Source organism: Uranotaenia lowii, chromosome 3 (genome assembly GCF_029784155.1).
Source record: "Uranotaenia lowii strain MFRU-FL chromosome 3, ASM2978415v1, whole genome shotgun sequence".
Lineage (NCBI taxonomy): Eukaryota > Metazoa > Arthropoda > Insecta > Diptera > Culicidae > Uranotaenia > Uranotaenia lowii.
In genome coordinates this window covers 177,589,239-177,617,111 of record NC_073693.1, presented here as the reverse complement: position 1 = coordinate 177,617,111, position 27,873 = coordinate 177,589,239, and the positions used below count along the sequence as shown (strand labels likewise).

At 36.1% G+C, this 27,873-nt stretch overlaps 3 protein-coding genes and 1 long non-coding RNA gene across 11 annotated transcripts; 2 read left to right on the top strand and 2 right to left on the bottom strand.

Moving 5' to 3' along the window:
* The first annotated feature begins 1,713 nt into the window (after positions 1-1,713).
* On the top strand, positions 1,714-4,546 carry LOC129756634 (electron transfer flavoprotein-ubiquinone oxidoreductase, mitochondrial). 4 transcript variants are annotated; one of them, XM_055753550.1, is made up of 5 exons: positions 1,714-1,804; positions 2,089-2,152; positions 2,465-2,581; positions 2,691-3,825; positions 3,884-4,546. In XM_055753550.1, the coding sequence occupies exons 2-5, from the start codon at positions 2,122-2,124 to the stop codon at positions 4,419-4,421; spliced, it is 1,821 nt and encodes a 606-aa protein (XP_055609525.1). In that variant the 5' UTR covers positions 1,714-1,804; positions 2,089-2,121; the 3' UTR covers positions 4,422-4,546. The 4 variants fall into 4 exon arrangements, with proteins under 4 accessions (XP_055609525.1, XP_055609524.1, XP_055609526.1 ...); XM_055753549.1 differs by lacking the exon at positions 1,714-1,804 and adding an exon at positions 1,814-1,978; XM_055753551.1 differs by lacking the exon at positions 1,714-1,804 and adding an exon at positions 1,814-1,978 and having other exon boundaries at positions 2,055-2,152.
* Positions 4,523-5,982, bottom strand: LOC129756635 (vesicle transport protein USE1). 4 transcript variants are annotated; one of them, XM_055753554.1, is made up of 5 exons: positions 5,837-5,982; positions 5,586-5,773; positions 5,114-5,504; positions 4,909-5,050; positions 4,523-4,733 (listed from the first exon to the last, which is right to left on the bottom strand). In XM_055753554.1, exons 2-5 carry the CDS (start codon positions 5,726-5,728, stop codon positions 4,690-4,692), a joined length of 720 nt encoding a protein of 239 aa, XP_055609529.1. In that variant the 5' UTR covers positions 5,729-5,773; positions 5,837-5,982; the 3' UTR covers positions 4,523-4,689. The 4 variants fall into 4 exon arrangements, with proteins under 4 accessions (XP_055609529.1, XP_055609531.1, XP_055609532.1 ...); XM_055753556.1 differs by having other exon boundaries at positions 5,586-5,769; XM_055753557.1 differs by having other exon boundaries at positions 5,843-5,982.
* Positions 5,983-12,626: 6,644 nt separating this feature from the next.
* Positions 12,627-15,185, bottom strand: LOC129755032 (uncharacterized). Its single transcript, XR_008739148.1, has 7 exons — positions 14,907-15,185; positions 14,661-14,842; positions 14,429-14,594; positions 14,123-14,361; positions 13,743-13,984; positions 13,430-13,682; positions 12,627-12,844 (listed from the first exon to the last, which is right to left on the bottom strand). It is a non-coding gene; the product is annotated as an uncharacterized LOC129755032 (long non-coding RNA).
* Positions 15,186-16,456: 1,271 nt separating this feature from the next.
* On the top strand, positions 16,457-27,509 carry LOC129754423 (transportin-1). Of its 2 annotated transcripts, XM_055750484.1 has the most exons (9): positions 16,457-16,630; positions 16,857-17,321; positions 19,459-20,307; positions 20,420-21,553; positions 21,616-21,787; positions 21,853-21,948; positions 22,311-22,386; positions 22,705-22,879; positions 23,214-27,509. In XM_055750484.1, exons 2-9 carry the CDS (start codon positions 17,223-17,225, stop codon positions 23,319-23,321), a joined length of 2,709 nt encoding a protein of 902 aa, XP_055606459.1. In that variant the 5' UTR covers positions 16,457-16,630; positions 16,857-17,222; the 3' UTR covers positions 23,322-27,509. The 2 variants fall into 2 exon arrangements, 1 of the variants encoding a protein (XP_055606459.1); XR_008739023.1 differs by lacking the exon at positions 22,311-22,386.
* Positions 27,510-27,873: the final 364 nt, after the last annotated feature.

Here is a 27,873-nt window from a genome sequence, read left to right as displayed (position 1 = left end):
ACGTTGGCGCATATCCAGCGCCACTCGCTGGAGCTCGAGTTCCTGTCGTTCACGCATCCGGCGCAACGAATCCGCTCGGCTGGATACGGATATCTTGCTGTTAACGCTAGGGGCTTTCTTCCGGAGGATACAGTTCCGGCATTCCCAATCCCGGTCCTCTATTGATGCGCCAACACCAGCACAGCCATAGTGCCACCAGGTTGAGCAAGTATCGCATTGGCACATGTCATCAAACGACTCCGATTTGTCGCAAACCTGGCAGTTGGTCAGCTTAGAATCGTCTACCTTCGATGCACGCGATTTTCTCGAAGTTCTTCTTCGTCGACCATCATCTTTTCCGACACCACTCATCATTTTGGATAAAATCTTTGAAGAATGTTACTTCAAATGGGCTCGACACTAAATTTCGAGAGCAGTGTTTTTATTACGCAGCTTCAAAGCTAAAATACAGTTTGGTTTTACTACAAATTTACATACTTTTTAAATCGATCACACTTACATTTTAGTGCGATAAGGTTGCCTACGCTAAACTACTCGTTTTCGATTCCGAGTCTATCCGGACCGGATGAGGATATCACTAAACATAAAACATTAAACTATTAAGATCGAATTTCACTTTCAGTCAAAAAGTAAAAAGAACTTACGGTCAGCAATGCTCTAAATTCCTGTCAGACTATTTGTCGAGTTCTGCCGAAATCGAGTGGTATCGGAACGGTATCACTGTTTCAAAATCGTTAATTAGCATCAATTCATCGTAATAAACAAGACAACTTACGTTTAACGAAGAACAGTGAAAATATCTAGCAAAGTATCGATTGCCTTTAAATCGAGTAGATTCGGAATGGTGGGATCACTGTACGAACAATAATAGAGCTTATTAGCTTTCGTCAGATTTCTTAAAAAAGAAGGAGCAACTTACGGTGGAGAAATCGGGATATTTTTGCACTTTAACTAGTGATACCTTTCCTGCGGGAAATCACGGAAAAAGTCCTAAATTCTCGACGAACAATCACTTTTTAACAGACGCTCAAACAAGACGCGCACAATGCCCGGGAAATCAAACAAGATGATTATGCAAACGAGAAAAAGGTTGTCACACACGGTGCTGGTTGTTGACAATCTGACCAATGCTGCCAGTAGTGCCGACATCCATATTATAGCTATTTTCTATGGTTAAATAACCGTTTTCCTGAAGGTGGCCATTATGCCCCCATCTCCCCTACGTTGATATAGCCAATATTTTTTCGACGTCCAGGTTCAATTTTCGATTTGTATTTTTCTATGATGGATGCCAAAATAAGTGATAGGCGCATTATGAAAATGCTGACTTCCTGTCTTTTTCAAATAAGAATATGCCTGCCACTGCGCAATCCAACAAAAAAAATGCTTTATCCCCTTCATTCGAAAATTCCAATTCAAATAAAAAAAAAGGAAGGTGAACAGCCCTGAACAAATGTACGATTCTATTCAACAAACCTTTATTGGTTGAAAAACGATATGTTCCGTTAGTTTGATTTCTATTTTAAGTGCATGTTCTTCTAATGGGTATGAAACGAGTAAATATTATCCTTTTAAAGCTAATTTAAAAAAATTTAATTTATTTTTTATTTTTGTGATTTTTCATCAAATAAAATGAATAATATCTAAAAATACAAATATTGTTATAACTCAACTATAAGTGCAGTCAAAATTCAAATAGTGCATGTGTGATAAGCTGTGAAGTGAGATGCATTTTCATTTTCTCTTTCGTTTGTCATTTTAGTTTGGTATTTCGTGTTGTGTCGAAGTTATTTATTTGAAGAAGGTTCTTGAAGCGTATCGCTTCAAAGTGATTTTAGGTTTCACTAGTATCAATTAAGTAGCTCAAATCATCGTGTTTTTTCAAGTTCATAAAAATCAACGATTGACCTGTTATATTCTCCAAGAAGCTTGCAAATTTGTCTTCCATTATCATAGTTTTAGGTTTAAAGTGGTGAAGGTGTTTTTTCCACGTAATCTAGTGATAGCAGCAAATTGCTTCTATTATGAGAACAACAACACGAATTGTTGATTAGTCAATCATTATTTGATTTCTTCTTTAATCTACAGCATCCTTACATAACAAATCAGCGATAAGCAACCATGGCTAAACATATTCTCCAGCTCCCTAAATGTGAGTTTTTTTTATATAAACGCGGTTGTAGAAAAGTCTGGAAACTTAAGCGAATTCTGTTTGTAGGTATTAGGAATATTAAAATTCAATGATTCAGGTGGTAAAGAACATCGTAATGATTCGACGCCATGTGGTGTCGCCATGTCTTTTGATTGTACTTTGGACCTTATCTTTGTTGTCTGTTGACTACAGTATAGTTGTGTGATATAAAACCTGTTCGTAATGTAATCATATATGCACATGTCAACACAACAGAAATGGTGACGATGCTATCACAAATTAAATGTGTTTTCTTCTATTGTAAACTTTCAGACTCTAGAGTATTACTGAATACTCGACGCTGTTACTCGGAAGTCGGCTCCAAAGAGTTTCCCAAAATAACCACACACTACTCGGTGCATCCTCGTGATAAGGATCCAAGATGGGCAGGTAAGAGTTATAATCGGCTGTGTTTCGTTATACCAGACATTTTTTTAAATGTTTTTTTTTAATAAACTTATAAAAATAATCATGATATTAAATTTTAATGCTTTTCCAGAGATCGACATGGAACGGTTTGCCGACGAGGCAGATCTGCTGATTGTTGGTGGTGGTCCCGCTGGATTTTCAGCTGCTATCCGAGCTAAACAAATTGCCGCCGAAAAAGGACAAGAACTGCGCGTCTGTCTTGTAGAAAAGGCATCTGAAATTGGCGGTCACATTTTATCTGGAGCCTGCCTGGATCCCGTGGCGCTCAACGAACTGATTCCAGACTGGAAAGAAAAGGAAGCACCCCTGAATACACCTGTTCAGCATGATAAATTTTCTTATCTAACCAAAGGTGGAAAATTACCCATTCCCATTTTCCCTGGCTGGCCGATGGACAACCGGGGTAATTACGTTGTTAGATTAGGTCATGTGGTTGCCTGGCTGGGTCAGCAAGCCGAAGAACTAGGTGTGGAAATATATCCCGGAACAGCAGCTGCCGAAGTGCTGTTCCACGAAGATGGGTCCGTGAAGGGCATTGCTACGGGTGATGTCGGGATATCCAAGTCTGGTGATCCGAAGGACACCTTCGCTCGTGGAATGGAACTGCATGCAAAAACTACAATTTTTGCCGAAGGCTGTCGAGGTCATCTTTCAAAACAACTTATGACCAAATTTGGACTGAATGCTGAAAATGAACCACAAACTTACGGTATTGGTTTAAAGGAGGTGTGGGAAATTAAACCAGAAAATCATAAACCTGGCCTGGTAGAACACACTATAGGGTGGCCTTTAGATAAAAACACCTACGGAGGTTCGTTTCTGTATCATTTAAACGAACCAACACCAGTTGTTGCAGTTGGGTTCGTAGTTGGTTTGGATTACGTCAACCCATACATCAGTCCTTTCCAAGAATTCCAGCGGTTCAAAACTCACCCAAAAATCCGGGACGTTTTCGAGGGTGGCAATCGAATTGCTTATGGTGCACGTGCTTTGAATGAAGGCGGTTTCCAAAGTATTCCAAAGCTAACGTTCCCCGGAGGCTGTTTGGTGGGCTGTGGGGCTGGATTTATGAATGTGCCACGTGTCAAAGGAAGCCACTACGCTATGAAAAGTGGTATGCTGGCTGCGGAAAGTGCATGCGAAGCTATATTTTCCGGAGCACCTCAAGACAAAGTTGGTCTCGAACCGAAGGATTACACAGATAGGTGAAGATTACTCAAAAACGATGAATCTCAAAATATTTACTGTTTCTCTTTGTTTTAGGATAAAAGAGTCGTACGTTTGGAAAGATTTGTATAAAGTGCGCAATGCTCGGCCTAGTTTCCATAATGCATTTGGTTTGTTTGGTGGTATTGCGTATAGTGGGTTCACAATATTACTTGGTGGACGGGAACCATGGACATTGAGCCACGGTGCGGCGGATAACACACGACTGAAACCGGCTAAAGAATGCCAGCCAATTGAATATCCTAAACCCGACGGAAAATTGACCTTTGATCTATTGTCATCGGTTGCTCTCACAGGAACAAATCACGAGGGTGACCAACCCGCTCATCTAACTCTCAAAGATGATACAGTTCCCGTCAAAAACAATTTGGATATTTTCGATGGTCCAGAAGCAAGATTCTGTCCAGCTGGTGTTTACGAATTCGTCCCTAATGAGGAGGGTGGAAATATGAAGCTTCAAATTAATGCGCAAAACTGTATCCATTGCAAAACTTGTGATATCAAGGATGTTACGCAAAACATCAACTGGGTGGTGCCCGAAGGTGGCGGCGGTCCAGCTTACAATGGCATGTGATCACTGACGGTCATTTGCAAAGCATTTTCCAACGCTTTGTTTGGTTTTTTTTTGTACTATGAGGTATAAAGTTGTATAAATTTTTATAAACGAAGTCGAAATAAAAAAAATCGCGAACACTAAAATTTATTTACGCCTTCTCTAGAACGACATAACAAGAAATGCAATAAAATAGCTAATTATACATACTATGTAATGGTCGATGAATTTGGAACTAATTCTTTTATAAGAGCAGGGTGGAACAATACCAGCGGGATCCGTCAAACGTCTAGTAGTTTTTCTTCTTCATAATCTTCATAAATAGAACCACAACTAAAATATATAATTGTTAATTGGTTAATTGTAAATCACTTTGTTGCCACATAAATTATAAATTGATTTGATAAAAAAAGGTAATTCAAACGATTTAGATATTTTCAAATAAATACTTTTGTCAAAATTGGAAGCTGTGATTAACAAAGAATTAAACTAAGAATATTATACTCACAAATGAACACCATCATTACAAATCCAATCATCAGCCACATCCAACATTTCCAAGCTTTTTGAGAACTCTCTTGTAGTTTCGCTGATTCATTAGACAAAGAAGTCATGTTTTGATCCGTTAGTTTAGCCGATTTGCTAACAATCTAAAAACGGACATTGATTAGTGATTGGAACGGAAGTAGGTAATTTCTGAACGATATACTTACCTCGGTATCTTTTTTGATTATTTTATTTGCGGTTTCGGTTTGTTCCTTCAGATTTCTAGTAAGTAACAGCATATCCTCGGCGATCTTTTCCTGTACATCGGAGTACTGTTTAACTGACTGTTCTAAATTCTCAACCACCTTTTGGCCAGCCCTCCTTCGAATCGTCTTGCCATTGAACAGTTCGTTACGAAGTTCTTTTTGGAATTTTTGATCGTGCACTTGGCGAATTTCTCGCATCACGTCATCGCCCGAGTCACCACCAAATCCAACAGCATTTTTCGATCGGAGGCGTCTCTGTTCAGAGCTCGATTCAGGCTCTACATAGTTGGAAGCTTTTTTAAGCTCAGCACAACGTTTACGGTACTCTGCTATGGATTTGTCCTCAGGGTTTCTAGTTATGGAATAGAATGTATTAGGAATAATATGACTTGATAGGTACATAGAACCAGAACTTTCAATATGTTTCACTCACTCGAATTGTTGTTCCAGTTCGAAAATCATTGTATCCAAAGATCGAATGTACTTTTTTAATCGCCAATCTTGACCATCTTCTCCAATCATTTCCTCGCACTGGGCAATCAAACTCCGGACGTTGATTTCAAGCTTCGAACTCATCTTTTCACGAGTGACAAATTTTACGTGTCCCTAATTGTTGGCTATCTACAAGAAAGGGTATATAGAAATTGGCTATTTTACATATAATTCGGAGGAGAAATTTTGCACTTTTACTGATGGAGACTACGCTATGCGAATATAAATGCGAAATCGTAAATCTTTTTATTCAAATCAGATGGATGTTTGATGTGTTGTCAGTTTTTCATACAAAATCAAAAAAACTGTCCCCGATCAAAACAACGACTGAACGAAAGGAAAGAAACGACTGGATGCACGCTCTTTTTTTTTAACTCAAAATTAAGTATGACCGAGGTTCAAAACATAGTTCGATTCTATGAACTTAAAGTTATGTACCCTGTTTTCCTCCTTGCGATGGATCAAAACGGAGTTCGAACTGCGAACTCAAAATTGATCCATTTTTTTTCCTTCGGCGAGGGATCAAAGCTGAGTTCGACCTTATGAACTAAAAATTGAACTCTCTTTGTTGGACTGAAAACACTTAGCGAGTTCAGTCCGAACCGGAACAGCAACCAACGAACACGTCGCAAAATTATGTCGTTCCGGAACAATTACCGGAAGACTATGAAGGAACTTCAGAATGAAATGCATGTTCACCGTGTCAGCGTAAAATTCTGTCCGTCGTTGTCATCATATGGTGAGCGGCTTGGAATGTCCGGAAACTTCCGGATGTTGTTTACTTCCCGTGGGAAGTAACATCCAGAAGTTTTCTTTGACCGGGAATGTCAAAACTTTCCACCGCTCTGTAATTGCAATGCAATGTACCGGAACAGCAACATCCGGGTACAACACAAGGAATATTGAAAGAAGGTAGTGCCGAGAGCCATATTGGATTTTTTTCGTGACGTCACTGTTGCCAAGCTGTCGAAGGTTTATACTGGTAGAACTCAAATTTCAATGTTAAACACATTAAAGAACTAAATTAAAATCCCATTTGATTCGGATTATGTTGTAAGGCCACTAGTTGATTGTGCTATGAGGTTTCTTTGTGTTTAATAGACTGCAGTGTGTATTGTTCTTGAACTTGTTATTGAATGCACAGTCATGCTCTATGTGAAACGAGCAAAAATAATATTTTTCCCCTTTCAAAAGGTCTGATTGGTAGTTTATGGCAGTGCACCTCATCGTCATGATTTGAATCTAACAAGGTGTACCATATAAATTTCTAATTTAGAACAATTAACCCCAATAAAACCATTGCAACTTTGGTTTACTAAATTCCAATAAAAGATTGTGGTTGGATTCGAAAAATACTATTTTTGGTTATTTTATTTTATCAACGGTTCAAACCTAACTGATTTCAACATTTATAAGCAAAATTTTGAACTAATTATCAAGTTTTGTCAATTTGAGTTAGGATACCTCAGCAACTTCAATCGTCTGAATTAAAGCAAAACAATTACTACATTCAACTTTTTTAGTATCAGCCTTGAAGAACAATAATATTTCTAGAATTGTGAGCCTTCAAAGTTGAAAAAATCTTCAATTTTTTTTAATTGCTAACAAACATTGAAAAAATTCCATATAAATTCACAGATTATTGGCAACAGTGACGTCACAGGCGGTACTAATACTAAAGCAAGGCTGCCTCGGCACTACCTCCTTTAAATATTCCTTGGGTACAACAAATTTTAATTATCCTTTAATTCCCTGAAAATCAGCTACCCTCGAAAAAAAGGATAAATCCGAGTTCGGCTAAGTTCGGCGAACTTAGTATTGAGTATGCCTATCAGAACTTAGTTTTGCTATTGCCCAGTCAAACTCAAAGTTGAGGGAAGCCACCGAAGTGCTGTTTTGAACCAAAACTACTTAATTTTGAGTTTAAAAAAAAAGCAGGAGAGGAGAAAAAGAGAGAGATTGAGATTTGAACCCGTCTGATCAACAGACGTCTGATTCAGACGAATCAAGAACAGAAATGAAAATATTAGCTTCGTTCAACTCAAGGTTCTTAGATACACTAGGTTCTCCGACTTTTACAGTAAGTAGGCGAGGAGTGAGCGGGGCTCTCAATGAGTTTGTTTATTTTTTGCTCAGCTTTTCTGGGGTTTGTTGGTAAACAAACTTCATGAGTTCCGTATAGTTGCATAGCCTACATAGGCAAAATGGCTGAATTGGGAATTCGTTATTCGGGAACACCTCCTGAATATATACTCACCTTGGTTCAACTGTTGGTAGAAATCGGTTTCAACTGGTTTCTGTCAACTGGTAGGTGTTCAACGAGCCAATGTTTTGGCCGAAACTAGTCAGGTCGCTGTTCAATGGAGCAAGTAGAAACTAGTCGAAACCAATCCAGCTCGGCAGCAGGATTCCTTATAAGCTTGATTTTCCCCGATTGTTTGTACAGAACCTCGTATGCTTAATTTTTATTTTGCAATCATTCAGAACTTTCAAAACAGTTGATGACAGCTATAATCCAGAAATCCATTTCCTTCAAGAGTTTAGCACCAATTATAGCAATATTTAAAATTTATTTTTAAGTTTTAAAAGACTATTTATGGTTTATATGATCTAATTATAGTTTCCACATTTAGACCAGAAAGGACGGAAATTATTGAATATTGACGTAATCATTTTATCTCATGCTTAAACCACTGATCATACTGACTGGACACTTAATACTATTATATATGCCATAAGATTCTCTTATGAAGTGGCGCCATAAGAAAAATCATTGAAATTCATAAGATTCTCTTATGACGCGAATGAATTCTGAAATGAACACTAACTTCAATGAGCGGTTTTTGCTTTTCATAAGAGGATCTTATGGAAACATGAAATGTCACGTATAATGATAAAAATTCAAGTTATTTGTTGTTTACTATTTATTTTTCGTCAAATTCGTTTGAAATAACATCATGAATGCACTATGCTCACCATCAGCAGTAAATCGACACCCGGTTCCAATAAAGTTGTTTGCCGCATCCGGTTCTTTGCGCCTTGGCTTTGCGCTTTGTGCCGGTCAGTATGCTGAAAAGTAAACCAAAAATGTATTTTGAGTTCGCAAATATATTCAACGTTAGCAAAAATTGAAACTTAAACTAAAACTTACCATTTGAAATCACAAAATCACATTCAACTATGCACTTAGGAAGACATATAATTTAACAAGAGTTCTTTGGCTTTTGATGAAAAAACTGAAGGAATTAATGAATGTGTTCATTTTATTTTCACAATGCCGTATCTTCTATTTTTCATAAGATGTTCCTATGAAACTTGATAGAATTTCATAAGACTCTTATGAAAACCAATTTTGCACTCTAAAAAGTGGTTCATAAGACGCATCTTATGAACATTATAATAAGAATTTGCCTGAGTTTAGAACAAAAATTCGATCATTTTCTGGCTAATTTTTTTCTTCAAATTTAGTAGGTTCGCAATACCGATGGCAGGTGGCGAACCTATAATTTTTCCAGTAGAAATGCCCTGTAGGAAAAATGTACCTGTTTTGCACGATTTTATCGTCTGAATTGCCTGTTTTTTTTTGCGAAAGTCGGGTGGCACTTTCTAACTGGGATAGCATTTCTTCAAATCGATCGATGCGCACTCTGGAATCGATATTGCGTACTATCGATTCCAGAGTGCGTAAATTATCCAAAAAACGAAATCGACTGTCCAGTCAGTATGGTCAGTGCTTAAACTGTGATTCAGTGCTTAAACTGTAGAAAAAGTTGAACTTTTTTTTCATTAATTAGATGAATCAATCGAAACGATGAAAAGAATCAGTCAAAAGACAAAATAACTATGCGACATTAAATGAACATGCGTGTCTTATCTCATACCAATATGTCAATAAGCTCAATCAACTCATTAGGTAACGAAATTTTTGTTGCATTTTCAGAGAACACCATTTGCAACATGCGCATATTCGGATGGATTGACATATAGCATTTTCATTTATGGGCATGGGATGAAGCAACCTAGTTTGCTACGAGTTTTGCACTGCAACCCGTATAGAAGTTGTCAGTGTTGGGTCTTCACGGATAAAAAACTCTACAGGTTGTTATAAAAATTCGTATGGTTGGCTCTTTCATATCACTGATTTTTGGTTGAACCCATAATATTGCTAAATCTACATCGATGACTACGAATAAACTAGCGTTGCTGTAAAGTTGTTTTGGCTATCGAGGTTCTCTCATCTGCTCATCGCCAATATAGACTAACATATGGCTATTTTATTCAGGTCAACTTAAAGATTATAAATGTTAGTTTTTGAATGTCACAAAAACAGAAGATAGTGAAAGTTATTTTTTGGAGGACACACATCAGAAAGCGAAAATGTAAGTCCAATTTGTTGTGTAAGTTGATTTGTTGTACTATTTAACAGTTGTTTTCAGTTTCAGATTCATCCGCTGGGACATATCTATATGTTGAAGCGCGCATACTTTGATCCCGGTAGACCGAAGCAATGGGAACAAAAACAAAATCCCCCAAAATGTTTAAAAATCAATTTTACCACGTAAGTAATTTGATTTTTTTTAAATATTTATAAAGTTCTCTCGGTTATTCCAATTGTAAAGAAAAACGAGTTTGGCTCCTTAAAACCTAAAGGTATGAGCCGTTTCAAATAAACTAATCGTAAAAAAAAAGTTCTCTCGGTTGGAAAAAAAACCCGATTTAAAATTTTACGATTTTTTCAAATTTTGTTTCAGGGCCAGGGTGACGTTTCCCGCGCAAGTCTCAAAAAATATCCTTCTGTAAACGGCGGAGCAGCAGCATCAATTGCATTAAAAAATATGCCACTAATGTGATAAATGATTAAATTTAAAAAACATATGTCATATTAAAAATAAAAAGGAAAAACAATGCATTTAACTGCTCAAATTAATTTTAATTTATATTGGAATCTACAATTTCCGACGTTCATGGGGATCAGCATTACGGTAAAAACAGTCATACGAATGATTGACTGAAAATTCCTGTTGGATTCTCGAAGCTGATGCGATCGCTAAATTAGCCATTTATCCATTTGTGGCAATTCGTATAATCAGATTATTGGCTTGATTGTTTTTTCGGGTCAGAACCAAACAGTCATATTTATGGTCATGTAGACGCGTAATATAACTAATAAATCTATATATTTTTCTCCGTGTTGGCAGTACATATATACACTGAAAATCGAAAATACCCAAACTTGAGAACTGCCACCCGCCAAACCTAAGTTCAAGATTGACAACTTAAGTTTGTGAAAAAATCGCAGCTTGCCAATAAGCCAAACTTGTCCTTCAAGCGAAGAACTGTTTTTTTGGGGGGTTTTTGTTATGAGCGCATCTGATTCTGTTACCTCCATCCTGGCAGATTTAGGTTTGGGGGGTAAGTTCAAAGCGAAGAACTGTTTTTTTTGGGGGATAACTTTTATTCCCGCTTCATTCGCAGAAAATCTCACTTATACGATGATGTAGCTGCCTCTCTCAACAACTCTCCGGTGGTCGAGCGGTTAGCATCCTGAGATGGTAAACGCAAAGCCATTGCAGGTGGGTGTGATTCCTGTACCTGGCGATATTTTTTTTATTTTGATTTCCATTTTATTGTGGTATCAGATTTTGGGGGATGAGTTCTCCTTTGAGAGCTTAACTTTGTGCTATGCCACCAATAGCCAAACCTGTAGGGAGGGAGTTTCATTCGGGTTGGCGGGGAAAGTTCTCAAGTTTGGGTATTTTCGAGGTTCAGTGTATTATATGCGAGTGGGTCAGTTTAGCAACAGATATGTATTTGCATTGTCCCGGTCGATTACTCCCTGGTGACGATTTTGTTTGTTTATGAATAAAAAATTAGCTACTGTGCCAGTTTTAAAAATGAAAACGCTAACATTTAATATAGAATTAACGCGGAATACATTCAGCTCGATTTCAAATAAAAAATAAACCGTTTTCCTATAGGTATACTTCCTATACACTGATAAATCATTTCACACATTTTACAAAAACATTTCACACATTTTTGGCAAATATATGGAGCTGTCAAACTGATTTGTGATTTTTACACACCATGCAACTCCCAAATTTACACATTATGCGAAATAAGCGGGTAAGGAAAAACTGTGTGAAATAAATTGTTTCAGATTTTCCTTCATCAGTTTTGCACGAATCGAGAAAGAGCCGTAGGAACAGAAATTCGTAGAGATGCTAGGACCAAATCGTCGTCTTGAGTCGTATATAGTCAATTATTGGTAAGTAACCGTCACTAATAAAATCAAACCTTCTAACTATATCGAATATCGTTTTCATTTTTTTTTTCAGATCCCACCCGTGTTTTCCGCTGGAAGAAATTTTAATCCCACACCAGCTTTTTAATAGGGCCAATCCATTGCGAATCTTTTAATTGATTTAATAAAAGTGATTTTAATTGAAATAGCAACAAACTTTTAATTTTAGTTCCGAATCATCCCAGATTATTGAAACATTGCTTTATTTTACACATTTTTCTTATTAAGCTATGTACATTTCACACATTTTACCGTTTTCAACGCTTTCTGCATAATGTGTGAAACGCACACATCTCTTTTCCTTACAGGGTGTTTTACATTAATGTGCAGCAGTACCCGCATGAATCAGTATTATACAATAACGATTTCCATTATCTTCTTCCTAAGACACACGAAAGATAAGCTTTATCGTTTTGGATTATAAATGTACGATTAAGCTAGTCTTTTTTTCATGAAATGGAATCGTTTGGACGCACTGTACGATACAGCGAACGGGTCGTTAAGTAGAGTAACCATTCATTTTTTTTGCTTTTTTCTAGACTTTCCTGGATTGAAAATCAATTGGTATCATACATATAATCTTCAGCTAATCGTTTATCTCCAATCTTTCAGACGATACCGTGAATCTTTGAAATGTCATTTTATGATATGTTAAAAAAAAGTAGACGATTTGTGGTATAGTTTTCCATAGATTTTATTATGTTCAAAAATGAGTTGATTGATAATTATTTTAAATATACATTCATATATTGATATCGACACAATATTCGAAATAGTTTTACTCACTTCACTTTCAACATTTCCCTAATGTATACATTGATCCTGTCCTTGGTCGCATATCAGAGGGTTCGTTAGTGTGGGTCAGTCAATCAGGAACTAAATGAATTTCCGGATCGCTGAAATAAAAAAAAAACAGTTATAGCTATTCAGACAACAAATTTTTGATATTCAAATCTTTGTCTTAAAGTTTCATAATCCTTTTACTCAATTCCAATTTAAAAAATGACTCACAAATTGAAATATTTTTCTTATATAATGTTTCAAAACTTAGTTGTGAAATGATGCTAGTTGAAAATTTTAGAATTTTGATTAGACATTTATGATTATATAAATTAATATTTCATTTTAAACCGCTTCTTTCCTAATTCTCATCTTTTGTTTTCAAATTTCCGTAACATAAATTATGCTTTCGACAATTGTCAATTGTTTATGATCAAGACATTTAACTTTGAAATTTAAACCAGTTTTTTATTTCTAAGTTTCGTGATCAAGTTCTTTAGACACAAACTTCAAGCACCTTCAAGTAAGAATCTTTGAACTAATTTAACATTCTGAGTTTTACAAGTTCCAACAAGTTCAGTTCTTATATAAAAGGAAACGTAGAATTCGATCCATATATGATCAGGAACTTTAAACAATACTGTTATTGATGATGATTTAAAAATTATCTTAAATGTATCAATGAAAAAAGTAATAAATACCTTGTAGTAAATCTTTCATAACAATGCGGCCCTTTTGTTCAATCGGTGCTAATTTCAACCCGTTTAGTTTCGATGAGATGTTCGAAGAAAAAAACAGCATGGTAGAGTGCAATTTAACGAAATCCGAATGGTCCGGCTATGAGGGACGTTTCTGGTAAATAGTGGCCTAACAAAAATGGAACTGTAGTTGATTGAAGCTGGAATATTTCGCAATATTTATGCAGAACCAGTTTTCGTTTTCAGAATATTTAACCTAAAGAATAATAAAAAATATTAAACAACATATTAAACATAGAATGTAACAAGAAATTACCAATATATGGTGATACCCAGAAAATCTTGGTACTCGAGAACAATCATCAGACCACCAGAATCGGATCTGGAGGTGTCGTTATTGCCGGCTCTATGCAACGAGGTTTAAGTCGTGGGAGTACGGTTCTGAATTCATCGTGCCGATCCGATTACCTGGAGGATGAATCATCGTTGTCACTGTTGTAAGCAGATTTTCCAGTGCAATCTGCGAGGACATCAGCCAGCAAAGACAAAAGGCCCATTCTACGGTTTACAATAAAAAATAATACGTATTCATTTTAATTTTGATAACATTAATTTGATTAATGGTTACACTGATTTCAAATAATTGATATCAAAATTACCATAAAATAAATTTAACGTAAAAAATTAAAATTTTACCTCAAACTGATGCTTGTGCTTCCAGTTCGATTTTCTCCGACTACATCCTGGTCGGTTGCAGCTGCAACACCTAGAGCTAGTCGAGTGTGCCGGGAGCTGCTTTTTTACTGGCTTTAGTTTTCCTTCGGGAACACCCATGATGGTTATACTGCTACAGAACAGTCAGCCACTGTTGTGGCGTTCATCACAATTCCCTGCTCATCCTTGATGACGGATTTGTAACGTTAAGGACTGCGGCGCTGTTCATAAAACAAAAGTATGAGGAGATGGGGAAGAATTGAAAAAAAAAACACTATAGATACTTACGACAGCGTGCACCAAGCTTGGGGATATTCGAAGCAAATTCTCAGATGCATCACGGTGGAGGACAAGCCAATCGAGCCACCATGTCTCACCTGAAGATGTCTGCCAAGTGCCCTCGAGAAACCAGCAGCAGCCGACAGTTGCTAATTTTTGGGTTGGGGTTCCGGCACTGTTCAAGAAACAAACAATATAAGCGTGTGGGGGAGGGAAATCGAACTAAATTATGAATACTTACGGCAAACGCAGCAAGCATCGGTGCCGTATTTCCAGTACAGGATCTGAAATGCTGTTTGCTAGCTGGATTCCGATGTTTGCTTCAATCGGAATTTGCTACGTAACCGCAAATTTTCGCCTCACTGCTTTTGAAGCTTCCGGGCCATCTGCCTTAAGATTGCAGGCCATTGGCGGTGTTCAGATCTGGAAAAGATACTTAAGATTATTTAAAAACAGGTCGTACACAATAAAAATGTTTAAAACTTACATTTAAGCTTATAATTTTGAAGGAAAGGAAGTTTTCGGATCCTTTTGCAAAACCACACGCCATTTTATTTTGTTTTGCTTAGTGAAGACACACTCAGATGCATAATGAGTTTTATTTTAAGGATTATTACCCGTATCTTTTAATAATATTTTTTAATCATTCCAAGCGAAGACACATGAAAAATGAAAAAGTAAGTCAAAAATAGGAAGATTTTAGAACGATTACTAGAATAGTCACTATTACTGTAATCAGAACATAATAATACTAATGATTCAGTGTATAATACTGCTCCATGCGGGTACCTTCACACATTTAATGTGTTGGTCTACTTATTTACAAAATGTGTGAAATTTTACACACTAAAGTGTCAAATGATTTGTCAGTGTAGTATACTGGGAATATCGAATTGTCATAGAACAGCAGAGGTGCCAGGTGTCCTGATTTATAAGGATTTGTCCTGATTTCCGCGAGACACTCCTGATTTTTCAAAAACTCTCGAGTTTTCCTGATTTTTGAAAATTGGTCTCTGAAATGTCCTGGTTTTCATAAACACATCTCAAATATAATCGAATTTGTAATTTAACTATGAGAGAATGTATTAAATCCGTAATAAAATAGTTAAACCCATTTATCAGATGGTATAATCTTCGGTTCAGATGATAATTAAATGGTGATTTCCGTTATGAACTGCAAGCCAGCCGAAAAAGCTTCTCACTGCTGTTGCATAAATAAAGACGTTAACAGGACCTGTATTTCGCCTATATTTATGCTATCAAAGCATAGCAGCTTATAATTTCCTTGAATCAAGAGGTGTCCTGAGAAATCCTTATTTTTTTTCCTTATTCGCATTGTTCTGATTTTCGACGAAACCACCTGGCACCACTGGGGAACAGTTTCATATACACTGAAAATCGAAAATACCCAAACTTGAGAACTGCCACCCGCCAAACCGAAGTTCTAGATTGACAACTTAAGTTTGTGAAAAAATCACAGCTTGCCAATACGCCAAACTTGTCCTTCAAGCGGAGAACTGTTTTTTTGGGGGGTTTTTGTTGTAAGCGCATCTGATTCTGTTACCTCCATCGTGGCAGATTTAGGTTTGGGGGGTAAGTTCAAAGCGAAGAACTGTTTTTTTTGGGGGATAACTTTTATTCCCGCTTCGTTCGCAGAACGTCTCGCTTATATACGATGATGTAGCTGCCTCTCTCAACAAATCTTCGGTGGTCGAGCGGTTAGCATCCTGAGATGGTAATCGCAGAGCCATTGCATGTATGGATGTGATTCCCGTACCTGCTGTAATTTTTTTATTTTGAATTCCATTTTATTGCGGTACCAGATTTTGGGGGATGAGTTCTCCTTTAAGAGCTTAACTTTGGGTTATGCCTCCAATAGCCAAACCTGTAGGGAGGGAGTTTCATTCGGGTTGGCGGGGAAAGTTCTCAAGTTTGGGTATTTTCGAGGTTCAGTGTATTCGAAGAAAATTCGAATATTCGTTACGAAATTTCTTAAGCTGGCAACACGGCCGTCGTCCATTAAAAAATTAACCCGCAAGCGAATCGACACGCAGTGCATTGTACTTCTAAATTAGTGGACTGATAGTTGCCTGAAATCCGTATTTAAGTATCTTAAAAAGTTTCTTTCCGGTTTGCCCATTGTGCTCCGGATGTCGAGAAAGTGTTATTTGGCTTGAAGACCATTTATTCCTTGCGGAAATCGGGTGTAAGGTACAGTTTTTTTTCCAGGTGAAAATTGATTCGCAAGGCAAGAGGCGTTTTCGCTCGGAGACATTTTTGTTTCGCGTTGATTTGGTTTATTCGTTGAAATATGTATTCTTTTCATTTGGATACCTGAAATACGCTGAAATATGTGTATTATTGTTATTTGCATACCTAATAATGCTCTACAAATCTATTTGAACAAACATTTATATTTTATTTCTGCTTGCTTCAGGTTCGACGTGATTCTCGTGGCCAACAAATAATTTGCAACCAACATTGAGAAAAAGACAAAGAAGGAGCAGCTCCCCTCCATTATATTTCTGTTAATCCTTTCCAAAGGATCAAAACTAGTTTTCCACAGTTGGCGTTGAGATAAGCTTTGAAACTCCTTAGAAAATTTTTCGTTTCGAAACGCTTTACAAAGAATACGCACCTGCCCCCAGACATTCGATATCTCGAAAGCGAAATTCTAACGGGACTGTCGCTGGCTTAACGTGAGAAGGTAAAAAAGAGCAACAGATAGTCCATTCCATTCACCGGTCCAGGATACTACAGACATTTTGGAGGAAGAAAAATTTAGCAAAACCCGAATTTCAAAATGACTTGGGAACCCCAACCGGATGGATTAAACCAGATCATTACCCTTCTGAAGCAGTCGCAATCAACAGACAATGCGATTCAGCGGTCCGTACAAATGGTAAGTTAAATTATGTTTTTATTATTCCCACAAGAGAGACAACTTCAAGGAAAGAAAAAGTATCATTTACAAATCCAATTGCCTCCAATTGCCAGATTAGAAAGAAAAAAAAATATATATATATATAGTATAGGGGAAACTTGTCTACTACCGGACACCAGGTTTTTTTAGCAATAACTTTAAAAATATATTTTATAAATATTGGTTCCTCTACTGGTTTGAAGAGCATCAATATTATGATCACTTAACAATATCAGAAAAATTATAATTCACAACATATTCATGTGGTAAGAGTTAGTTTCCACTCATCACATTTCTAAAAGTGTGGTCTATGACCGGACACTACGAATTACCTCACCAAAGTTATCACCAATTGTGCAAAAACCTAGAAACGGGAAAAATATTGGAATTTCATTGCATCACCGGAAAACTGGAAGAAAAAAAAACAAGAATTTCGCCGAATTGTCATGTTTTTCACAGAATTTCCAAAATATTTTTAAATCAATTTCTAAATTTAGGAGTAGATTTCGGTAGTCTCGATATAGATTTCCTTTATAAACATTTAATTCATTTATTAGTAAATAAACGAAGTGTATGTCAATTTTTGAACTCATTGCGGACCAAATACGAGATATGTATCTCGTTTTTTCGCTTTCCACGTGTGTGCTACACTTACAAGGAAAACTCAAATGTTATTAATTCATTTGTGAAACTATAAGGCCGAAACAAATATTAAATTCTTTTTTTGTCACCCCTCCTCCCCCTTCGATTTTGCCGTCTCGATGGTGGGAATAAATAAAGTTTAAGGTATTTTATTGATAACTTCGATAGATCCTTTTACAATTCAAACAGTTGAAAGAGAGAAAGTCAAACTCTCGTGTCATGAGAGAAAATCAAACTCATTACGTCGATTGAAACAAAAACACCGAACCGAGATAAATGCTTCTTTATCTCAATCTTATCGTAATAAATACAATAAATAAATAAACGAATATAATAAATACCTACTGGGAAACCGAAAATTGCTTTGGAATTTCAAAATAAAAAATATACCGTTAGCAACCCTATTTCTGTTGTTGTTGGACCATCAGACAATTTCAGTGTCTTCCGTAAAAATGGGAGACCTTGAGACCTGATTAGAAACCAACTGCCTCCTAGTGTGTGCGAGACTTCACAGAATCTAGTGCGGTTGTCGCATTCCCTTGCTGAATGCCTATGCAGTGCCGTGGTGTCGTTGAAATTGATTGTCTTATAATTTTTTTTAACTCTATATTGAAATCATCATAACTTTATCAAAAAGCTATTAGAGCCTTATGGTTTTCTGCAAACTTGTTCTGTGAATCTTCAAGTACATGATGCAGCTTCAACAAATTGGTTTGATTAAAATGGTTAGTCTGTATAATTTGGCGAACAAAAAAGTCACCTTTTCCTTGATTATTCCCATATAAACTTGGCATTTTTCGGCAACCTTATGTCAAATCCTAGAGTCAACTAAATTGGCACATCATAGTTGCTACTGGGCCCAAAGAGTGCCCAGAACCATTTGATACTTATAGTGGTCTAATTTTGACTAGTCTAGTGTATATAGTAAGTATAGCAACCTCACTTGCATAACAGTCCCATAACGTAAAGTATTGCTATTAATATTAGAGTGACATTAGTTATATTATGCGAGAAGGTAAAAGGCTTTCAGAAAAAGGTTAGGCTTCATAGTGGCACGTAATTCAAAGAAACGGGAAATGTGTTTTTTTTTTTGGAAAAAATGATTTTTGTATTTCAGTTTTTTTAAACAGTCTTTTTGTTTATCAATCAAGAAGATCGTGCTAGTATCTACATTGTCAAGGAATTGAGAATTTCTATATAAATAAATGATTTTAACAACAGTGATTAATGTGTTTTAGTTTTGCACCTTTAAAAAAATCAATCAGTTTATATTTTTGTAAAAAATACACTGAAAAAGATAGGCCGTATTGGGTACTTTTCCATCAAAAAGACAAAAATTGATATTTATTAGTATGTGAAAATAAGGTAAATTGGAAGACAGATCAAAAGTTATCTACCATTTTCCTCGATACGTTATAAAAAGCATGAAAGCTAAGTTTATTTAGTAATAAATTAATAATTAAATTTTTTGCAGAAATTGGAAGAACTAAATCAATATCCCGATTTCAACAACTATTTGATCTATGTGCTAACGAAATTGAAAACACAAGACGAACCAACCCGTTCGCTGTCGGGACTGATTCTGAAAAATAATATTCGCATCCATGGAACCCATCTACAGCCGGCTATTGTAGAGTACATTAAACAAGAATGTTTGATGGCTTTGGGAGACCCGTCTCCGTTGATTCGGGCTACTGTCGGTATATTGATAACCACAATTGCCAATAAAGGAGGACTGCAGAGTTGGCCAGAGCTGTTGCCGACACTGTGCGACATGTTAGATTCTCAAGAATACAGCGTTTGTGAAGGAGCCTTCGGAGCGTTACAGAAGATTTGCGAGGATTCAGCAGACACATTGGACAGTGCCGCCCTGAATCGTCCTTTGAATATAATGATTCCTAAATTTTTGCAATTTTTCCGTCATAATAGTCCGAAAATTCGATCTCATGCGATCGCGTGTATTAATCAATTCATAATCAATCGAACGCAAGCCTTAATGTTGCACATTGATACTTTCATTGAGAATCTTTTTCACTTATCTTCCGATGAGGATCGGGAGGTAAGGAAAAATGTTTGTCGTGGTCTTGTTATGTTGCTGGAGGTGCGAATGGATCGGTTGATGCCTCATATGAACAACATCATTGAATATATGCTGATACGTACCCAGGATCCTGACGAAACAGCCCTCGAAGCTTGCGAGTTTTGGTTGTCTTTAGCCGAACAAAGCATATGTAAAGAAGTGCTTACGCCTCACTTGCCACGATTAGCGCCAGTTCTTATCCGGGGAATGCGTTATTCAGATATCGATATAATCATTCTTAAGGTAAGTTTTCTAGTCAAAAGAAGTGAAATAAGTTCAAGTTCAAAAACAAATTTGTTCAATATATTGGGCTGTATAGATAACGTAACCTAGCTGATACTTTTTGTGTTTTTAGGGAGATGTTGAGGAAGACGAAATGATCCCGGATCGCGAAGAGGACATCAAGCCAAGGTTTCATAAATCACGTACCCATACACAAAAATCTGGTAACATGAGTGGTCAGGATACCGGAGCTCGAGCGATGGAAGCTAATGACGAAGAAGATGAGATGGATGATGGTTACGATGATATTGACGATGATAGCAACCTTTCCGATTGGAACCTTCGTAAATGTAGCGCAGCAGCATTGGATGTGTTAGCGAATGTTTTCAAAGATGACTTTTTGCCTATTTTGCTACCAATTTTAAAAGAAACTCTTTTCCATCAAGATTGGCAAGTTAAGGAAAGTGGCATCTTGGCGTTGGGTGCAATTGCCGAAGGCTGCATGAATGGAATGACTCCTCATTTGCCGGAACTCATTCCATACCTCATATCATGCCTGTCTGATAAGAAAGCTCTAGTGCGCTCAATCGCATGTTGGACGTTGTCGCGATATGCTCACTGGGTTGTCAGTCAACCGCAGAATGATCAATACTTGAAACCTTTGATGGAAGAATTGCTTAAAAGAATTCTAGATGCGAACAAGCGTGTGCAAGAAGCAGCTTGTTCTGCATTCGCCACCCTAGAAGAAGAAGCGTGCACAGAGTTGGTTCCTTATTTAGGTTTCATTTTGAAAACGCTCGTATTCGCTTTTGGAAAGTATCAGCATAAAAATCTTCTTATATTATACGATGCCATCGGTACATTGGCTGATTCAGTAGGGCATTACCTTAACAAACCAGAATACATCAACATGCTTATGCCGCCTTTGATCCAGAAATGGAACATGTTGAAGGACGAAGACAAAGATCTTTTCCCATTGTTGGAATGCTTATCTAGCGTTGCAACTGCACTGCAATCCGGGTTCCTACCATATTGTGAGCCAGTATATAGACGATGTATTTCATTGATTCAACAAACTCTGAATCAAGATTTGGCTTGCACAGCTAGCCCTGGCCAATATGAATTGCCGGATAAAGATTTTATGATTGTAGCTTTGGATTTACTTTCTGGGCTTGCAGAAGGTCTTGATGGTCACATAGAAACGTTGGTGGTCAGCAGTAATATAATGCAACTATTGTATCAATGTATGCAAGATGCGATGCCAGAGGTAAACTGAATAGACATTAAAAACATTTGTATCATTTTGAATCATGTTGTTGACTTTTACAGGTTCGCCAATCATCCTTTGCACTTTTGGGAGACTTGACCAAAGCATGTTTCCAACATGTTCATCCATTCATTGCAGATTTTTTGCCGATTTTGGGGCTGAATTTGAACCCCGAACACATATCGGTGTGTAACAATGCTACATGGGCTATCGGAGAGCTTAGCATCAAGTTGCGTAAGTTTTTGTAGAAAATAATTCAGCTAATCTAAGATTATAATGGAACTTTGTACGTTTTGCAGGCGAAGATACCAAACCGTTTATTCCCTTGGTCTTAGCTCAGTTGATAGAAATTATAAACAATCCCAATACACCAAAGACTCTTTTGGAAAACACAGGTAATTGCATAAATGCATAGCCTAGTAAATAACTTGTAATTCATAAAAACAGCGTTGTTTTGTCTTGTTTTTTTTGTTTAGTTTTGTGCTTTGAGATGAAATTTAATGTTATTCAGGTATTTGTGAGATAGTATTCAAACATTCTCCTCTACATCTTTCACGCAATACACAATCTGATTTAGTTTACTTAAAGATGAAATTTGATGTAATTATACCCTCTGAGAAAAAGAATAATGAAATCAGTTGCACATTTCGATTCGTTCTAAAATACCTTCCTTCATGGAAAAATATTGAACAGTTTTTCAGGGTTTTTTTTAATCATGTGTAATTTTATCTTTATTTTTGTTTTATTTTCTGTATAGCAATAACAATTGGTCGACTCGGTCTTGTGTGCCCCCTTGAAGTGGCCCCTTCATTGCAACAGTTTGTGCGCCAGTGGTGTGTAACCTTCAATAATACTTCTTATACTTACCTTTTATTATTCATTTTCTAGGATATTCTATAATACCTGATCTTTTCAGTTGTGTAACATAATGAACCTGTTTGTTTTTGATTTCTTTAACTTGTGATAAGAGCAGCATATGTAAGAAGAAAATGTAAAAGAGACATTTCTTTACAGCTGAAAAGTTGCCTAATGTTTTTTTTTTGTGTTCACTGTTCGGATATGTTCGTCGTTCATTGTGTTACACTGTGAAAAGTCATGTAGCCATTCGTTCAACTATATTATCATCTTGTTTCTCTTGTTCTATACAATAGGTGTTCATCTTTACGCAACATTCGAGATAATGAAGAGAAAGATTCCGCGTTCCGTGGAATGTGTCAGATGATAACGGTTAATCCAGTTGGGGTTGTACCTGATTTTATTTTCTTCTGTGACGCTGCTGCCTCTTGGATGAGCCCAAAGAGTGATCTGCACGAAATGTTGCAAAAGGTAAGAAATGCATTAAACCACGTAAATAATATGTCTACTCTTTCCACCCATTTCTGTAAAAAAGTCATTGTTAATGCTTTGTCAAAGGTGGATGCAGTAGTTTGATCAAAATCGATCCATCGTATTTGATTTTCGACTAGAGGTTCCAAACTAAAGCAGCATATACCGGCTTTTAGCGGCTTTTAAAAATTATTAATACCTTTTTCTGAAATCAGTAACGATGACTATTCTACAGGCCTTTCAATATTGAATGAAAATCTTACATGACTAAAAACTTATCAATATGAAAGGTTCAAAATTTATTAAAAATCCAAATACATGCAATTTTTTTTAGATTCTTCACGGCTTCAAAACACAGGTGGGAGAAGAAAATTGGAGTCGATTTGTTGAACAGTTTCCTCCTCAGCTGAGCGAAAGGTTGGCTGTCATGTACAACATCTAAAGTGAAAATTGAGATCGCGGTTCAAACAACCAGAATGAATTAATTTATTTAGTATCTCATATAGGATTGAGCTGTAAATGGCGAAACCGGAGGTAGGCTACCGTGATTTGTATCAAACATTTTTGCAAAAGCATCCATGTTTCATTTCTTCAGGAGTAAGTTTTAATTTGTATTTCTTTCCTTATAAAGTGGTAGAGATAGTGTTTATCAATGACGATCATAAATTCTAAATGCTAGACGATTAAAGTTTACTCTGAAGCATATCCTTGGTTAATTACGCTATTCGGTAAATGATTTTTTTGATTTTCATTTGGGAACATAGATTAGTCAGGAGAATATTTTTTAAAATGAGGAATGCACTAAGGATATGAGATCCTTGAAAACATTGTGTTAAAATTGCGTCGTTATCAAGCCAATAAAAATCTTTTTTTATCGCATAAAGGTACAAACTTATGGCATGTTAACGATTACAGTTATTCAAAACAAAAAAACTTAAGATTTTCATAATGTCTTAAAAAAGTCCTATATGAGAGCATCCTTCTCCAAACATTAAAACTCCTAAATCTGGAGACTTCTGGTTTAGAACTAACTTCGTAATACATACAAAACGTGTTAGCGTACATCTGCCCTCATTCAAAATAGCATGTGTATAGCTTTCATCATATATGGGGCTGCCTCCTGTTCTTATCGAAAGAGCTTATGAATATGTGTGCAGTCACCGTGATACAGTGAGTAAGTTGATTCAACCATATGACAAGAAATACTTTTGAATATATACGTGTAAGTGATCGTGTGCATGAGTTTGTATGTGTGAAGAGATTCTCTGCCGCTCATAGCAAGTCCGTCCCATTTGCGTTTTTGTTGAAATGAGAAAAACGGCATTGAAAATTCGTAAAAAGTCTTTCGATAATTCGGCATTTGTATGCGTTTTTAATCAAAGTAATCAACGGAATCTGACTCTGCTACGGCTTATGAAAGATTCCCGCTTTATAAGGATTATTTTTTTGTTGTGATTCTGTCGAAAATCATTTGCTGGGCCCTTATGGCTGTGGGACCGACTTGCGATGATTTATGCCATATGGGACCGACTTGCGATCATTCGTCCAATGGGACAAATTTACTTGAGGTTTTTTTCAATGTTCTTCAGAACAAAGTACTGACAACAAAGTTTTCTCTTGAAACAACATATAAAATTAAAGTGTTTCCAGCGATAAACTGAAAAATGATGAAAACGCAAATGGGACGGACTTGATATGAGCGGCAGTTCTTTCGTTTCTAATAAACTTATCAGAAAAACAAGGAAATTTTATTTCAATTGTGTGTGATCAATTTTGCGAGTTTCACATATGTTAATAGGAGAACAATATAAAATCTTTTACATGAAAACACTGGCATTCGTTAACTATCAATGAAATTTAAGGCAAAGTAAAATTTCTAGCCAAATTTCTATAGTGTAAGTTGCCAAACTTAAGTGATACTTTAGTAGAGATATTTCGCCTTGCAAACGTTCAGGTTTCGTTAAACAAACGTTTGGTGTAAAAAACTATCGATCAAATTTAATGATAATAACACAAAAACAATACAAAAGTTCATCGTAATGGAAACTAAAAGTAAGTTGTAAAAATCGTCTTTCGGGTAAATCGCGTTCGCGTTTCGTCGTTATAAACATTCGTCAATCGCCGTCGTGGTCGTTCGCGTTGTAGAATCGTGTATCGTTGCGGTCGTTTTCCTTTTTATCGTCGTTTTTTTTTTTATATGTAAGAAATTATTGTTTGAAATATTTTATTTTTAGATAAATACAAAAGAAAACACACTGTTATTGAACAGATACTATTTAAAAGAAATGAACAATTGCACAAGTTCCTTCCTAGCAGCAGTTAAATTTGTATGAAACTCAAAAGATGCTATAAAACATGGTGCCATTAGGTAGTCAAAATATATCACTTGATTTTAATATAAAAACAATGCTAACCAGAAATAAAGCTGATATATTTCATAATTAAGACAAACTAAAGAGATAGTATAAAGCAATTCTAATTACAAGAAGATTAAAGCAAAAAGAATATCACAGAAGAAATCTGAAACCTAAAATGACTGACAATTCGTTAGTCAACCATATTTAACATTAGGTTAACAAAGCAAAGACTGATTAAACGAGAACGAAACAAGAACATAACATTGAAAAAAAAACGGAAACTATGCTGTTACTTAAAATTTGTGTTTGGGCAGCACCAATTCAACCAAAAGAGGATCTTTTTAGTTGATCAACAATCGCACATTGAATATTATCTGTTCAATCTCTTCTATCGATTTAGATGTTGAAAATATCAGCCCCTGTTTTCTTATACACTTATCTTTATTATTTGTAAAAAAAAAGAATATACTTAAAAACGTTAATCCTCGCCGCGTATCGTGTCGTCGTCGTTAATCATTGTCGCGTTACGTTTTATATAAATGGTAAACCGGTTACCTCGTCGCGTTCGGTCGTAATTCATACAGGAATCAAATCGTGCTAGGGAACAAATAATAATACATATATGAGCAAGTCCAACGGAACCATAAGTGACTTGCATCTAAGAATCTTTCCGTCGGAAATCGTTTGTGATATATACTCGTGTTCGTTCGTTGTTAGGAGATTATAAACTTTTTTTTAAAATTTTGTTTTATAGGTTTGATATTAGAAAAGAAATCGCGCGTCATACATCGGGTTCGTATGTTTAGGGATAAAGCCGTTGCTAGACTTTCGCGTGTGCCACAATGTAAGGTGCTTGTATTCAAAAAGGAAATTGAATTAAGTTGTAATTTTGAAAATTAAATATAACAACATACATTCAGCAAACACAATTTAGAAAACAGACATATTATCGGTTTCCGGTTTTCAATTTTTATGTTGGAATAATTCACACTGATTAAAAAAAAAGGGATACATGTAGCATTGTATCACTCGATGCAGATGTTGTAAGACTATGCGATAAGTATATCGATACATCCTTTATGAGATGTGAAACATTGCCTTCCTGCATTCCTCGAAACACAGATTATCGTTGCTCTTTCCAAATACATATTTGTTATATTTTTTTTTTCGTTTCAACATTATTTTCTTTTTTATTTGCGTTGGACATGAACACCTATATCATTGTAAGTACCTTGAATCGCAAAGCAAATAAACAGAAAAAACAAATCCACCGGGGGTTTGGTCGTCGCGTCGCGTTTTTTCGTCGCGGAATCGTGTGATCGTATTTTAAAACAAACGAACTTAATACATTAAATAATATTGAAAAACAACCAAACAAATCTGTACACCACGAAAAGAGGAAGCAAAAAAGATTTACAAACCATCTACAATATTATTAAATCATCAATGCAACAAAGTCTGCTAAATTAAGATAGCTTACCAAAAACAAAAGAAACAATACCATCAAACTCAAACGGGAAATTATATTCATCGGAAACAAATGGCTGCTAGTTATTTCCTATTTAGAAAACTCCTCCAAGACACACAGGCCGAATTATACTTAATAAAACAGTAGAACAAAAATCTTAAGGAAAACAGTAATTGGCATTGTGATGTAGTGAATATTATGGTATGACTGTGAGTGCGAGGGTGAATGATTGAGTGTGCTAATTCATATCTATTATTTTTATTGAATTTGAAATTATAGACGTAAACTCAGTGTATGACAGATAAACAAAAAACAGAAGTCTCAAAATCCCAAAACTGAATCCTACATCCCAAACCCCCTCTCCTCCAGAAGAATGTAAAAATAAATGGTTCGTAAGACAGCACATTCACTTGATGCTATGTCGAAATGATGAGGAAACAATAGTTCTTCAGTGGAAAGCCATGCTAATTGGTTAATTCAAAACAGCATGAAAAAATTGTTGAATTTAAGAAACCATTACCATAGCATGTAGCTGAATAGTTTAGAGTTTGGTGTAGATTTTGAAGAATAATGAGTATTCCACAATTTTTTAATTGCTTCTTAATTCAAACGGTTCCAACCTAATAATCATAGTAAAAAGCGAAAAAAAACATTGGTAAATAAAGTGCAGTAGGTACCGAAATTTAATCAATTTGCAGAGATATTATCAATAGAAGTTGAAAACATTTGTTTAAAATATCATTTAATTATAGATATAGCTTTAAAAGTTATAAAAATATATAAAACTATCTTAATATTCCTAAAAGAGTATCTTATTTGCTATGGTATATGATGACAGATCATTTCTGCGTTGAGTCTTGTGTGAGGTATTACAGTTTGAACGACCTGTAAATTTTCTTCTACTAAGCATTTTCTTTACGTATCCGTCATTTAATTTCAATCTGTAATACTTTCTTTCAAGAATTTTCGTCATAACTTTCCGCCGATCCTCTGGTGCATAGGGCCGTGGTAAAAGACTTAAACTGTTGACGATCCGGAGTCAGCGTCTTCACTCGGTCCCAGCCAAGATTTTCGTCGACAGTTTGGATTTCTGCGGCTAGGCTTCGCCGCCACGAGTTTCTGGGTCTGCCTCTTCTTCGATGCCTATCTAGATTCCATTCTAGCACCTC